This window comes from Calypte anna, chromosome 2 (assembly GCF_003957555.1).
Source record: "Calypte anna isolate BGI_N300 chromosome 2, bCalAnn1_v1.p, whole genome shotgun sequence".
Classification (NCBI taxonomy): Eukaryota; Metazoa; Chordata; class Aves; order Apodiformes; family Trochilidae; genus Calypte; species Calypte anna.
In genome coordinates this window covers 40,405,548-40,421,798 of record NC_044245.1, presented here as the reverse complement: position 1 = coordinate 40,421,798, position 16,251 = coordinate 40,405,548, and the positions used below count along the sequence as shown (strand labels likewise).

Here is a 16,251-nt window from a genome sequence, read left to right as displayed (position 1 = left end):
TTTGTCTAAGAAAAAGAGTTGCCCAACTTCTAGATTTTACTTTTTTTTTTTTGACTGTACTTTTTGCAGTTCTGTTTGGAACTTTAGTATTAAACTTAAGAAAAACTTCTGCTAAACTAAGCAATGATACAAATCTGAGGAGAGAAGACTCATGCTTTCAAAGCATGTAAAAGGATTGCCAGCTGATATGTATATCATGCATGTTTGCCATTTACAGATTTTTGTATTTCTAGTGCCTTTTAATGCTACTTTATGTAAAATCTATGGTGTCTTCTTGGAAAGAAGGGCTCTCTATTTTAACTCAGAAAATACGCTGCTTCTCTGCCAACAACATTACCAGTGTTAGTATTTCTCTTATCACAGACTGTAGTATCTTCAGAATGTACAGGATAACTTTTTTGAAGGACATGGGCTGGTTGAGGTGAGACCTTACATATTGCATTGCTTTTCTTGAACTTAGACTGAAATATGATTTTTTGCTTGTTATTTTATAGTGATGAAAAATATGAATTGTACTCAGTCCAGCTGGGAAATAGAGAAGCTCAACAGTGACCTGAAAGTTTATAGTCTGGAAAAGGATCTAGAAGGCCTCAAGCAAGAGTGCAACAGTCTCAGACAGGAGTTGGAAAAATCCAAGCAGAAGGTGCCATTTTTTAGTAATTTTTGTATTAATAGATTTGATTGTGTTATAGCATTATTTTGAATCTCCTGTTTAAGCAAAATGAAGGGTAAGCAAAGAGATAAAATATACAATAGAGTGAAAGAGCAGCAGCTCAGTAAAAATAACCTTAGGTATTCTCATAGATTGGCTTGTTTCTTGGAAGTACACTTACACTGGTGAGATTTCTCAGGTGTTGTCCATAAACCAGAAAATGTTTTACAGGTTCTTCTAACTAGCCAATGAGATTGATGTGTTCTATGCAGGTATTCATCCTGGTCTGGAATACTTAAAAAGTTTGGTCAAAACCTGCTTTGTTTGTGTTGTGGGGTTTTTTTGTGTGTGTATGTGTGTGTGTGGTTGTTTGTTTTGTGTTGTTTGTTTTTGTTCTGTTTTGTAATTTTTGTGTGTGTTATTCATATTTTTCTTTTAAAACAATATAATGCTTATGTTGAAAGATATCTACAAACTTTGTTTCAGGACCTCAACCACTTTCCTTTAGGGTAGTTTTAGCTTGTCAGGAAAGAGGATTTTCTGTAACAAAGTTTTTAGAATGTTGCAATACTCCCTTTAATCTGAGGCAAGTGTCTTTGAGGGACTCAAGGACACCAAGACAGTTTAACAATTATAAAAGCATTAATAAAAGTAATAAAACCAGCATTAAGATTAAAACAAGTTGTCTAGTGCATGCTTACTGTTTTATATGATAAAAGATGCAGTGCTAGTCTCTAGAACTCCTTGGACATTGAAGTTAAGCATTAAATTTAAAAGATTTAAGTGTGACTCTTTGAATAGGCAGACTATTTTATATTTCTTATGATCATGTGACCTTGAGTTCCCTAATATTTGAGTGAGCCAGTATTTAGGTCTGTAAGACTTGCAGATAGAATATTTGCATGGCCATCATCCTGCCTTCAAACAGTTTTACTTTAATTTGGTAATATTTTGTTGGCTCTTTTCCTTGTGGGCACATTTGCATTACTACAGCAGCATCCTTTTGAAGCAGATCTCCTGAATCACCGTGGCCAACTGTGCCTTGCATTATGGAGCAGTCAGGATTCTGGGAAATGGATTCCTTTTGGATGAAATTAAGATGATTAACCCCAACCTCTTCTGGGAGTTTAGGGACCAGACTAGAGCTAGCCTGAAGTCAGGCCCTTCTCCACTGCTGCCTTCAAACCCCAAAGGAGTTTTGGGTTCTTGGGACCAAATGAGTCTCCAGGGATCCGCTGTTGTCATGAGATGCTCCTGAATTACATGGACAGGCTAAATGGATGGGCTTGTCTCAGGGTTAGCCTGTGTTTTTTCCACTAGGTGGGGATAAAGCACACTACCTGGATGGCATGTGAGGTGTTCTATTAACTTCCATTACTATTGATTGTTGTTTTCACTTGTATCTGGAATTCTTTTAGGTATTTTCAATAACTGGTAAATTCTGAAGGTGTACTGTAACTTACATGTAATTGTGGTGTCTTTGGGCAGCTCTATAGAATGGGTTGAAAGCTATATAAATAACTGAAGATTGCAGATTGTATCCAGAGAGTGAATGTTGGTAGAACAAACAAACTAAAATAGCAGTTGTAAGGAATACTAGACATGACACTGGTTAAATAATGCTTGTGCCAAGACCTTTTGTTGCAAAAAAGTAATACAAGGAACAGCTTTTTTTCTTCTTGTAGTTTCTTCTTGATCATGATTACTGTTTAACATAGCAAATAAAAATTTACAAGCTTTCAAATGTGAGGTACAACTTTTTGTTTTAAACTATGAAACTGAATCTCTGATGGGTGGTCAGAGATATTGTCAGGTGGAATACAGGGATACGTGATCAGTTGGCAGTGACAAGTCAGCATTATTTCAAAACCAGCTGGTATTTTCCTTACAACTGGTTTTAATGACATGAGTTAGCATTTTCAGATGTTGTCTACCTTAGGCAAGTATGCTTTTTATTTTCTTTTCTGTTTTTAGATTTAGATATTCTTAATTGAGTTTTGCTTTGTAGTTGATACAGTGCATACATCTCATTGACAAGTTGTTTGAAGTGTATATAGGGCATCATGAAGCCATAGTAACAGGCATTAAATTTATAACAGCTTTGAGGGAACAATAGAAGGAAGGAAACATGAAGAGAAGGGATATGGACAAGAACTCGTCTCAGGTGGGGGTCTAATAGAAGCTTGGCCGAGGAAGCAAGCCCAATATTTTGGTAACAGTCCTGTTAACTTCAGTGAGGCTGCTTGTATGCACAATTTAAAGCAGTTTTGCAGACTCAAGGGATGAATTATGTAACTTGTGGAAGTAAATCTATACTGAAATAGTTGTCCTTAAATATTGGGGCAGCAAAAGAACAAGAGAAGACTCCTTACTTTTTCCTTTCTTATAATGGAGATCAAAAACCTTTTTCAAGTTTTGCCTTAAAAAGAATTGCAAATTCCAAAAGCATGGCTGTTTACTTGTATATTAAAAAAAGTATAATGGAGCTGAGCAGTTCTTTCGTGTAAGTTTTAAAGTGGAAATTCTTAGTAGAAGTGCTTCTGTCCATTTTGAAAATCACTGTAGCCAACAAAAAAAGACTACTTTACTTGTAAATTTTAATACTAGTAAACTTGTAGTTTCACTGCAGTAGTTTTGTTTAGAAAATCTGAAATAATAAATTCATTCCTTTTCTCTCTTTTCTTCACTGTTATGCAGGACCAGGCTCAGGATGCAAATCCATTAAATGGAGACTCTCTCCAAAGGCAAGACATCCAGAGGTATGAAAATCAAGTGGCTTTGATGTTTGTATTTATAGTTTACAGTAATTTGAACAAGTAAATATTCTTGAAGCATGTTTTAACCTGTTACTTCAAATTACATGATCTAATTTCAAGTCTAGCTGTATTGTTTTAGCAAGATCATTGTTGTACTCCAGAATGATGATGATAAAAACACATTTACATCTTCAGATGTCTGTACAGACGATAAAATTAAACTACCTTGGATTTAAAAATTGTCTTTTTAGTAATTACTTGAGGAGTTGGCAGATAAATTTCCAAGTTTTACTCCATCTGTAGAATATTCACGATATAATCTGTGTATCAGGATGTTTCTGTGTTTTTATAGGTGGTGGCTTCAGATCTCTTGCTTAGTATAAGAGCATACATTCTTACTTAGTTCAGATACTAGAAGACATTTTAAAGGATTTTTTTTTAAGTATTGAGGATCCACTCTGACATATTCAAAACCAAATACCAAATATCCAGAAAAATGCTAATATATCAGAAAGCATTTTTCTCATTTTGCAGCCATTCAAATAGTAATTGTGCTTATGATATAAACTCCTATATTATCCTGTCCTGAGTATCTTTGTTCTGTTAGAAAGCATATATATATCCTTTAATTCTTTGTGCAAAAGAACAATTCACGAATGTATGGAAGTTCTCACGTGTTCCATCTTGCAGAAATGATAATTAACTGCCTCTCTTATGCAGTTATACCTTTTTGTGCACTTACATGATTTTCCACAAGAGGGAAGAGTTGTCCTTTTACAGTGACAGATTATTTAGCCTCCTTTCTTGTTTGGCTGTTAAAAGAGATGGGAAAGGCAATCAGTCACTGAAAGAGAAGAGCACAATTATTTCTTCTCATATGTTCTCTTGTCTAATGAGGATAATATTTATACATATTATACAGAAATTACACTTTCACCTTTCACCTTGGCTGGATAGCTAACTAGCTAACACTTTCTTGTGGTTTCTGCTGGAGCTTCATAGTCAGTCTTACACGCATGAAGAAAGGTGTTACCCCAAGGTAAAGCACTTATCTCTTTCATCCTCCAGAACAGATTTATTCCACAAAGTGATGTTCAGGTGGCAACCATCTGAACTATTGTGTACAGTATAGTGTTTATTTTAATGACCTAAATAATGATGGTCTACTGAATATGTAAATCTATGCAAAAATCAGTGGAAAAACACTTAAAAACCCTATGTGAAACATCTGTTGTTGCAAGCAATCTTGCTGTTTATGGGAAAGGGAGGCATTTGCAGTTAGTTAACATTTTGGAAAGTAATTATTTCATATTTTTGAGCAGCCTGCAAATCTGACTTTAATGTCTTGGTGTGCAAATCGGCTTTGCTGTAGATTTAGTAAGGCTATTGTATTCCAGATATACATGATGTGTTAGAAGGCAGTAAGACTTCCAAGAATGTGTGATTCTTGGTTTCCAGTTGCAGATTCCTTGAAATTAAAATCCTTGAATTTGTACTTCAATTGCAGTTTCCTTGAAAATCAGTTTTGGAATGCAATTCTAAGTCACTATGCACAAAAAACAGTGAACAAGTTATGTGTTAAAGTGGAACTCTGGTACCTGCATCCCTTTGTAAGATGCTTTTAAAAGTGCTGAATGGATATTACAAAATTGGTCTAAGCACTTTCTTTCTGATTGATGGCAGACACTAAGTTTTTCTTATGTCTAGCACTTCTGTATATAAATATATTTCGATATTAGATGGTTCCACTTGCATATAACTAAAATTTATTTGATCTTATTTGTGAGAGCAAAACACATGAATAAATGAAGGGGTTTTGTCACATCAGCTTAACATTAAAATTGTAACATCTTTTGAAGTTCAAAGAGCCAAAAGGAATGCAGTAAAAAGGCCATAGGTTTAACTGAACTTCTTGAAATACCAGGTCTGAAAATTTTAACTTTCTGTCTGTCAGAATTGCTACTCACCAGTGCTTTTTTCACAGCTGTTCACCAGTGCTTTTGAGCACATTCATGTTTATAAATGTCATGCAGGAGTGATCCTCAAATACTATTTTAGAGGAATAGAAATCTGTATATGTGAATATTTGAAAATACAGTTGTTATACTGCTTAGTTCTTAGTTGTCTCAACAACAGTTTGAGATACTGAGGTGTTTTCAAATAAACATCCTTTAGGTGAACATAGCAAGAAAGAAAAAATATTCTGAAAACTCATCTGTGGTGCTTGTTCTCAATAAATGTGTCTTTGTAGAATGTTAAGTGTTTAAAAAAATATTAAATCACTGACTTTGTGTTTAAGTTGGAAATAACTGCATCCTTATGACTTTAAACAATAATTATTAATCAACATAAGTGATTCTTCAACAAGGCTCACTTTAACATTAATCAACATCAGTGACCCTTCACTCAGAATTCTACCAGGAAACATGGAGACCTTAACTGATAGGATTTTTTTGTTCTTTATGTTCTTACCAGCTATTAACTTAAAAGTTCAGTATTAGAACAGTGCTGCTGTTGCTAGATGTATTTCTTATATTATGCTGTTTTACCAGATAATGAACTGGGTCACTCTTTTATACACTCTCTGATAAATTAGATTACAAGTTGTATGTTTTAGTTTTGTCTGTGTGTGTATGCTTGGTATGGACCTTAGGTATCTAGTCTGAATTTATTATACCAAAATGAATGCTGTAAAGACCCAAATACTAATTTTGGTGGAATATGTAAAATTATGGTCAATTAACATTACTAGGATCATAGCATATGATAGTGTGTCTGGTCATTTGTCAGAAGGCGTTCAAAGTTAATACTTGTTTGCAGCCTGGTGTCCTTTTAATGTTTTTTTGTGGTGTGTTTTTTTGTTTTGTTTGTTGTTGTTGTTTTAAGTATTCCTTAGAAATTACTAATTTTATGGCAAGATGGTCAGTTTCAAGTAATGAGATAGGAGAATGTGTTTCATATTTCTTTCCATTTAGGGACCTCAAATTTATTAGTATCATCTAGTATGCTAATATACAATACGTTATATATTGTAATATGCAAGAGTCAAAATATACAAGGGTCCATCAGTTTAAGATAATTATCTTTATTGCTGAATACATTTTGAGTTATGGTACTTGAGTAAGATTGGCGGAGTATGTCAGGCAAAAATAATTTTTTACAGTTAGCACTGGATAAACAGGTTGTGTTAATAGGCATGAGGGTACTTTAGAGGTGGCAATTACTTAACTTTAAAAAATTTTTTGTTTTGAAAGCGTGCAACAAGCATATTGGGAACTGAAGAGAGAAATGTCTAATTTGCACCTAGTGACTGACATGCAAGCTGAGATTCTACGAAAACTGAAAAAAACCCCAGCAGCGTCCAAGAAAGGCAAGTCAGTGTTTACAGCAACTGACCTTACAAACACAAATCGTTGATTCAAGCTGTACCATTTTAAAAATAAACTAGCTATCATATCTTATCAGAATCTTATCAATTGAAGTTGAAAAGCTAGACTATATTATGGTTCCAGCCTAACCATTTTCTGCTTTTGCTTCTGTCTCATACTGGTCAACTTCACACATAAAGGTGTTGCTGATGTGTTTTTTCTTCAGTACTGTATTTTGTTCCCCTTGTGGCTTTTTTCTCAGTCAAGTGTTGCTTATGTGCACAAGGCTGAGGTGTTAAGTTTACTCGTATTTGACCTTTTACCACAACTACTTCATATTAAGAGGAAAAAAAATCTTTTTGCAAACGCAGTCTTATTTCCCCAGTATAAAATGTATAAAGTATTAATGTGGCAACATTTTAAAATCAGACTTTAATAGACTGAAATTCCCTTACGGCTGCACATTTCTTTATGTTAACATTCAGAAAAGTTATCTTTTCTAGCAAAATGCTATGCAAGATGACATTTTCTGAATGTCAAATACTGAGGCTGCAAAACTGCCTTATTGCTGCTGCTGCCTTGCAAATAATTAAGGGAAAAACAATTTCCACATGATGTATAATTTCTGTGTTTGGTTCATCAGGTGGTTCTTCTATTTCATTTGCATTTTTCTCTCAATCTGAATGCTTAACAAGAGAGCATTAACACTTTGGGGCCTGACTCTCAGTCTGACTGTTTATCAGTGTTTATTTCCTTTTTCTGCTCACTTTAGTGTTGGTATTTACTGTGTGCAGAATACAGTAGATGCCAGTGAAAGATTATGAACTTGGCTAGAATAGATTGGTGACAGTCTCTGATGTCATTATCTAGTACAAAATCAAGACATTTTCTTTCTAAACAGCTTTGATTGGCTTGGTGAGGTAATGATAGGATTCACCTCCAGGTCTATCACAGCCTTTGTCTGAGGCCAGCAGTCATTAATGATTGTTCTCTGGTACTTGGTTGATAAACTATCAACATATTTTGGAGACTTGCATTCCTAGAATTCTAAAACACATTAAACAATTTCAGCAGACAAAAACTGTAACTGAATTGGCTTTTAATCCTTAAGTCTGTCAAGATTTGATTTGATCATGCAGTGTGGTTTTCTTCCTTACTTTTAATTTGGAGTTATCTGTCTTGCCCACTACACAAGGACTGATTATTCTCTTATCCTTCCTGGTGAACAGTCTGATTTTCTGCAATTGCCAATGTAGTTGTACAGCTACAGCTATAAAGGGCACTATTGATTTACTGGGAAACAATGGATTTTTGCCTTTTGCTCTGTAGGCTTTTTTCAGTAATTTTTCAGAAGTATGTACAAGTGGGTAGGTTCAGTAGAAATGGAGACTTTTCAATCATTTTTTGTTTACCTTGCTTGTCAGCCATTCTTATGAATGCAGTGCAGACACATCTGTGCTTATATTTATAGAAAAATCATAGACTTGTATGGGTTTTGGGTTGTAAGGAACATTAAAAGTAATCTAGTTCCAACCTTCCCGCATGGGCAGGGACACCTCCCACTAGACTAAGTTTCTCACAGCCCCATCCAGCATGGCCTCAAACACTTTCAGGGATGGGGCATCCACTGTGTCCCTGGGCAACCTGTTCCACAGTCTAGCCACTCTCACAGTGGTATTTCTTAAGGAATTTCTGCCTAAGATCTAATCTAAGTCTACCCTCTTCAGAATTCTTGTCCTTTTGCTACATGCCCTTATAAAAAGTCCCTCCCCAGCTTTCCTGTAGGTATCTTTCAGGTACTCGAAGGCTGCTGTCTCCTCATAGCCTTCTCTTCCCCAGGCTGAACAACTCCATCATCCTGTCTTCACAGAAAGGGTTCTCCTCTGGACTCACTCCAACAGCTGTGTGCTTCTTGTGTTGGTAGCTCCAAACTTTGTCTCTGTTGGGCTGCCTTGCTCCTGAGCTTGAATCCTTGAATATTAAACAGATTTCTTGAGCTCCTTTTCCTTCCAGGACTTGATTTTGTGGTATTCTACCAAGCAGGTTCCTGAAGAGGCCAAAATCTGCTCTCCTGAAGTCCAAGCTTATTGTGCACCCTCCTTGCTGCGTCTGCTGTGTAGATTCTACTTAGCTGTCATTTATCTAGGGGGGCATTTTCAACCCATGTGTGTCCACTTACGGTTGGGTTTTGTTGGTTGTTTTGTTTTGGTTTTTTTTTTTTGTTATGCTTTCAATGCATTTTTTTGTAGATTCCACCAAATATAGACCTCAGATTTGCTTTCTAAGCCTGTTGACACAAAGAAGCCAAACCCAATTCCTTAGCATGTCTTCCTAAATATGATGGCTGGCTTATGGGAGAGTGCTTTTGGCTAACATGGGTATTAGGAACCACCTTTAAATATACAGTGACAAACAGAAATTGTATTTTTTGACCAAGATACTGGCTCCTTTTTCGGTCCCTTAATCAGTAAAATTACAAATCAGAGTTCATACTCAAGATTCATAGGTGTTCTAGAAAGCTACCTGTAAGATTTTTCTTTTTTAAGTGCAGGAATTTTAAATCTGCTCCCATTGCATGTGTATGTAATTTATCACTATAATAAATGACCTGGTTGTATTTGGCCATCTCCTCAGGTGTGTGTTGAAGGTGCAGCTCTGTCATGTCAGGTAGATGCCAGTATTTCAAAATCCTCCCCTTCCTGTGTTTAAAACTCCTTTGGCATTTCAGATGGTTGAATGCTGCAGCCCATTGCTTTACTTTCAGAAGCCAGACGGAAGTGGAGCACAGAACCTGTGAATGGAATGCCATGCCATTCCCTCTTTCTACTTCTTGAACAGTTAGAATTCAGGTTCTTGGCAGCCTGAAAACACAAATTCTTAAAAGAATCAGGGGAATAGGAAGAAACATGCTCTGTGTAAGCAATGACCTGAATCTGGGTGGTTTCTCCAAGTGTATTAAAGTCCTCTTCAAGTGAGAACTAGGAAGTTTCCTCCTTTCCTTGGTGTATTTTAGACATTGGTGATTTCAGGATCCCTGGTTCATCTTGCAAAATCAGACTGACAATATCACATTCATAACTTTTCAGTAGTTACTTAGGTAAAGTACAGTCTGAAAATTTGTAGCTTGAAAACACTGGATTTAACATACCTGCTACACTGTACTATGTTTGGAGTATATGAAAAATGGATTGGGTAATGTCATTTTTAAAAATCTGTCTTCTTTCTTCAGCTGCCTCTACTGCACCAGTACAATGTGTTGACTTGAACATTTCAAAGCTGAATTTGACACCTGGAGTAGTCTATAAAAAACTGTCACAGAATGATGAAGTATTCTGCAATGCTCTGTCTCCCCCTCTGCCAAGAGATGTAAAAACCCCATCTGAAAGGGTGACACTACAAGCATGGACAGATGAGAGACCCATTCCAGTTGATGGGCAAACGTTTCAGGAACACCATTCTTATGGAAGGAGCTCTCTGGAAGATAATTCCTGGGTATTTCCAAGTCCTCCAAAGCCTAATGAGAATGCATTTTGGGAAATGAAAAGTAAAACAGCCTTGTTAAACTGTCCAGCAGATTACCTGGATCAGTGTAATCAAAACTGTCTGCACAAAAGTTAAAAAAAAATTTAGAACAAATGGAGGGATTTTTATAGAATGGTTCTGAATAGGCACCTTAACACTTGAACTTCTCAAAAGGGAAAACAAATTGTTTGCAATGTTTTTCTTTTTTTCTTTTTTTTTTTTTTTTAACCTCTAGTTTTGAAACAGAGCCTTGTCTTCCTCTGCTGTAAATCAGGAGCAAGTTCCTTGAAGTTAAAGCTGTGCTGATACAATGTAAATGTAAATCTATCATATAAAGAAATTTAGGTAGTTGGTTCCTGCAAATGGTATACATTTGCATAAGAACATTTGAATAGTGAGTTCTTGGAATAAAAATAAAAGAATCTAGTTCTGTATTTGCTTGCTATTTGTATGTTATCAAGAAAATACCTGGTATTCTGTGTTAAAACCTCTAACAGTTCTGAGCTTATTGTTTTGCCCTTTTTTTTCAGAGTAAGACAAATTGAAGATTTAGATTGTCTGTTCCTTCCTCCTTTCAATTAGCTTTGATTCCTCTGGTTTAGAAAAGCATTCTAATTTTTAACCAAGAAAGGTGAGATTTATTTTTTTTTTCTCTTAATCTTTATTTATATTAGATAGTACCAAGAGAAAAATCACTTAGGCCATCCTGTTCAGATTGCACCAATTCAGGGCCTTACTGTGAACTGTAAAGGATCATAAGTAATGTTGCTGAACATTGAATCCTGGATGTTCAGCTTGTTTCCCTCAGTTCATGCTGTAGGAAACTGACTTAATTCTGTGCACAGTGGTGCCTGCCACAGAATCATCCTGCTCACAGTGCAGGTACTCTTATTGTGCCTCCTTTGCACAGCACCAGAACCTTGACTTCGTGTGGTGGTGAAGGCTATTAACTTTTATTTTATTAAAGAAACAAAGCCTTAATTTAATCAGACTAAGTGTTGTAGCATTGTTGATACACATGAGAAAGTATTTTTGTGGAATCTTTAGTATGCCACAAAGGACAAGTTATTTGAATTAAAACTGCCTGCTTTATAGATTACAGATGTATTAGTACTAATTTTATTGTTTTCCTTTTAAAGCAAAGAACAATATATGCCTTTTTTTTTTTTTAACTTCTCTGCTTATACAACAGTGTTAAGCCTTGACTGCTCAATACGCTGAAGAAAATGCTTTGTATTTTAGATCCATGACACCTAACTTGTAATGGGTGGCTGAAGTATTCAACTTCACAGGTCCACTTTAAGATCAATGTAATAAAAAATAATTTCACATCTATTCAGTAGCAAATTATCTTAAAATTACTTGCAAATACATGAGGAAGCTATTACTGTAGCATAGCCCTAGCAATGATGGGCTGTAGAAATGTGACTGAGGTGCTACGTGATCTGTGTGGATCCAGACACTTCCTTCCCTGTGGAGTAAGTACTTCATATGATGGCTCTCCTCTCCTTTTTCAGTTTGTCTAGGAAAGATGAAAAAAATGCCTTTCAGGTACCTTCTACTGTATTAGTGAACAGCATACATAAATAATGTGTGACTGTCCTGTTCACCAGATATTGTTTTTATCTTTCTGTTATCTTGCTCACGTATTCTGGCTTGTCTGTGATTAATGGAAATGGTGTCAGATGCTGGAATTTATTCTGACCAATGAACACAGCTTACTCAGGGGAGTACAATCTCTTGGAAAGTAATAGAACCAAACTCAATATGCATAAAACAAATCCAAGTCACTAGGCTTTAGCTGATAGAACCAACTACCTGTGTAATAACAAGGCAGCAGACAGCATTTCTCACGAGGCTGCATAAGCTATATGGTACCTAGTTCTAATGTGGCCTACTTTCTGGGGTTCCCCACCTCAATATTACAGAGGTTTTTTTTATTAAGTAATGTTGTTATCCAGCAGACATCAACATGATTAATACTTTGATTTGTGCAATGAAGGAATTCTACTGTGTAAGATTTTAAATAAATTTATTTTTGTTTGAAATTGGTTTCATTCACAAATCGTTCAGTATTTGGCACAATTTTTTTTTTACTCAGTTTTAATTTCTTGATTATTTTAAGAATTTCAGGGCTTATCTTCTGTGCTGCTTTCCATCCTGGCAAAGGGAGCAGTGGTGTTTGCTGAGAGGGACTTCAGGAGAACTGCAGGTTCCTGACAGAGGAGGGTAGGATCATGGAGAGCTTGTGTAGGCAACATTTCTAATCCCATCACTTGGTGCTGCAGCCAAACTGTAACATTTGAAGTCACTGGAGAATAGCTGGCTTGTGAAGCACCTGTTGGACTGATGCATACAATCAACTTTTGACTTTTAAATCCCTGCCACTAGTGGCTTACAGTGCTTTTTTCATTTTCAGATGTTTTTCATCAGTGAGCAAATTACGTGCAGAAGTAGCTGTGGTAACAGGGTTCTGGTGTTTCATGTGCACACATTTGCATTTGTCTTATAAAACCACAGAATTCCATACAGTAAGGATGAAATCCCTCAAATAAGTATGATAAATCACAAACACACACACACACAAAATCACTTGACTGTAAATTTTGAATATTTTAAGACTTTGCCCAACCCACAGATTTGACATATTTTTTAATGAACAAAAGCACAGATTTCATTTAGCAGAAATGGAAGACAGCTTTTAGGGCTGGGGTAGGTTGCTACTTTGCACGTTTCAGGGGGCATATGGCAAGCTGAGGAGTATCTATTTAAACGTTTGGAGAACTGGTCTTCTAATAACTCATATGTAAGCTTCCACTGTTTGGTTCATTTTAAATATTTTTAAATTCCAATCATTTCAGGTCTTTCTGCCAGTTTTGCAGATTTACAACTGTTTAGTTTTTCATGAACTGGCCATGTTGAGGAAAGCAAATTCCCAAATTAGCTGTGATGGACTGTCAGATTTTTAAAGCTGCAAAAAGACAAAAGCAGTACTAGACATATGGTGGAAGTACAGTAAGACAACATCCATTCCAAGTAACTTACCACAGGCCCACGTAAGTATAATATGAGCTATACTAGTGATGTAAAGAACATGTAGATTTCTGAATCTACTTGCAGTAGACTTTTGAGACTCCTGTGCTCAAGACACCTGTATTTTTAAAGATGCTGCAGTCTTGTAAAGGAAGACTGAAAAGCCCCAGTACCTGACTGGCTTGCCTGCATGGTCTTCTGCTCCTCAGACACAGCCTGAGAAGAACAACAGTTGCAGAGCAATAAGGTGTTTTCTTGTTGCTTTGTGTAGTCTGAATACAAAAAGATTCATGGAGCTTGAGAGGTTTTTTTTTTTGTATTGCTTTGGGTTGTTAAGGGTCATGCTTCTGCCCCTTTCTGAAGGAGGTGCATTGTGCTATTTGCAAGGGTAGGAAAATAAGACAGTGGACCAAAGTATCTTTATTGTCTTTTATTGTCTACCTATTAGGTATCCTGTATAGGTATACTGTAATTTTAATAGAGTTGTAAATTCCCAAGTCTGATAAGCAGCTGATTTTTTTTTTTTTTTTTAAAAAAAAAAGTATGTTTTCTGTAGTAGATGTGATATGAACGACATCACTGATCAGCTGAGTTTGCTTCATTGCATTTTAAGATGGAAGAGACAAAGTGATTCAAATATCAAGGCAATATAAGATACAGTAACTGATGAGAAAGACTGAGTATTGATGTGTGAGAAGCATGAAAATAACTCAGGTGCTTAATGTTAACACTGAACTGATTTTTTTAACTACAAAGACCACTTGGCATGTCAGTTGGATTTGACCATTTCTGGACCAGCAGCATAAACTGAGAACACAAGCTTGCCTCATAAGCTGAGAACACAAGGAGTATGCCTCAAATATGAGGCAGAATGAGTTTCTGGTTTACAGATTTATCACTGGGTGAAGACTTGAAGACAGCAATGGTAGGTAGTTCTACTCCTCTTTGAAAACCCTGGGCATTACAAACCACCACTCACCTTTTCTGAGGTGTCATTTTACCTTAGGAAAGCAAACTTTTAAAATAAGTATATCCCAACCTTTTCCTCCTTCCTTTTGGATTTCACTTTTGTTAAGGTTCTTCTCTCAGGAGTTTGAAGCAAGGTTTAATACACTGAAAGAGGGTAATGTCTAGTGAAAAGCATGGGTGACTTGGGTGCTGGGAAAGTTCTTGTAAGTTCTACAAAGGGGCAAAGATGGGGCCCCTCTTGCTGCAGCAAGAGATGCCTTACTGCACTGTGTGAGGGTGCTAGGTGACAAAGCAGTCCTCTAGCTTTAAGACCTTATTCCCTCAATGTCAATCAATAGTGCCACGTACTGGGTGGTTTTAAATTGGCTGAGCAGGTGGTTCCCATGAAAGGAGACGAAGCATGGGCTGCAGTGAAAGCCTTGGCAACTTTGTGAAAGGTAGTTGCAACATCTTACCATTGGAACTGTGAACACTTGGTAATGCCACCTTCATTTTAAAGAAGGTTAATTTTAAGAGCTTACATATTAGCTATGGTGGGCTAGCAGCACTGCCACCCTTCAGACTTGGCTGACCTACTTGAGTTAGTGCCTCCTTTGGCACTTCAGTAATCTTTTTGTATGAGGCTAACTTGAAAACACTGGAGACACACCCAGACTCATGTCACTAACTGTCTACTCCTACATAGAATAATGTATAAGACTCCTGAAGAGTTGATTTCAAAATGAAAAAACACTGAGAAACAACTAGGGTCCATTGTACACCCTCAGCTTCAGATGACACAGACCAATTTTAATACGTACCAACGGGTGAAGAGTTAACACAAATTCTTCACCTTAAAGTGTTTATGTAGCCTGCCACACACAGCTACCCACAACCTTTACATTCCAAAGGGCCATTTGTAAATTGGTAACAAAATCTCAAGTCCAGATACAGGAACAGACCTTAGCAATTTGTCTTGCAAAAGGTGATGAAATGCTTTGTATCACAGAATGGCTTAGGTTGGAAGGGACCTTAGAGATTATCTATTCCAACCTCCTTGCCATGGAAGAGATGCCTCTCATCTAAAAAAGGCTGCTCAAAGCCTCATCCAACCTGGCCTTAAACACCTCCAGGGAAGGGGCATCCACAGTTTCTCTGGGCAGCCTCTTCCAGAGTCTCACCACCTTTGTACTAGTTTTCCTAAGGTCTAGTCTAAACCTATTCTCCTTCAGTTTAAAACCATTTCCCCTTGTCCTGTCACTGGACACTCTGATGAGAAATCCCTCTCCAACCTTCCTGTAGGTTCCCTTCAGATATTGGAAGGCAGTTACAAGATATCCCTGGAGTCTTCTTCAGGTTGAACAATCTCAGCCTCTCCTCATAGCAGAGGTGCTCCAGCCCCTCGATCATGGCTGTGGCCATCCTGTGGGCTTGTTGCAACAGATCTGTGTCCTTCTTATGGAGGGGACAACAAAACTGGAGGCAGTATTTGAGGTGAGGTCTCACAAGAGCAGAGCAGAGGGGGAGAATCACCTCATTTGATCTGCTGGCCACACTCCTCTTGATGCATCCTAGGATATGGTTGGCCTTCTGAGCTGCACTGCAGGCTCATGTTGAGCTTCTCATCAATCAACACCCTCAAGTCCTACTCCTCAGGGTATATGTGCTTTATATGTTTAATTACAGAAAATGAAATTAAAAACTTTTAAGTTCAGGTAATATTTATTTTTCAGTTATCTCACTTTGTGTATTTCAGTTAAATTCCCCACAGTCTGGGGTACAGATGATTGAAGTCTGTATAAACCAAGTTAAATCCAAGTTGGATAAAAAATTTGAAAAGTTCATTTTAAGTTTTAACTACACATTTGAAGTTGGCTTCTGTTTTTTCTTCTTAATTCCAGTTGCTCTGTATTCTTCTCTTTGCTTCAAATATTCTGTTTTGCATTCTTCATAGAATAATGGATCAGAGTAG

At 36.8% G+C, this 16,251-nt stretch overlaps 2 protein-coding genes across 3 annotated transcripts in view; one reads left to right on the top strand and one right to left on the bottom strand.

Annotated features, from left to right (window-relative positions):
• Positions 1 to 11,633, top strand: part of AZI2 (5-azacytidine induced 2) — a 24,792-nt gene extending 13,159 nt beyond the window's left edge. For both annotated transcript variants that reach the window (XM_030444797.1, XM_030444796.1), the window contains 4 exons: positions 495 to 643; positions 3,350 to 3,411; positions 6,663 to 6,778; positions 10,006 to 11,633. In XM_030444797.1, the coding sequence (XP_030300657.1) occupies positions 495 to 643; positions 3,350 to 3,411; positions 6,663 to 6,778; positions 10,006 to 10,394 (716 nt within the window). In that variant the 3' untranslated portion in view covers positions 10,395 to 11,633. The remainder of the gene's footprint in view (positions 1 to 494; positions 644 to 3,349; positions 3,412 to 6,662; positions 6,779 to 10,005) is intronic.
• The window catches only part of CMC1 (C-X9-C motif containing 1), a 45,093-nt gene continuing 39,791 nt past the window's right edge, over positions 10,950 to 16,251 (bottom strand). The window contains exon 4 of the mRNA XM_030444798.1: positions 10,950 to 16,251. Coding sequence (XP_030300658.1) covers positions 16,137 to 16,251 — 115 coding nt within the window. The 3' untranslated portion in view covers positions 10,950 to 16,136.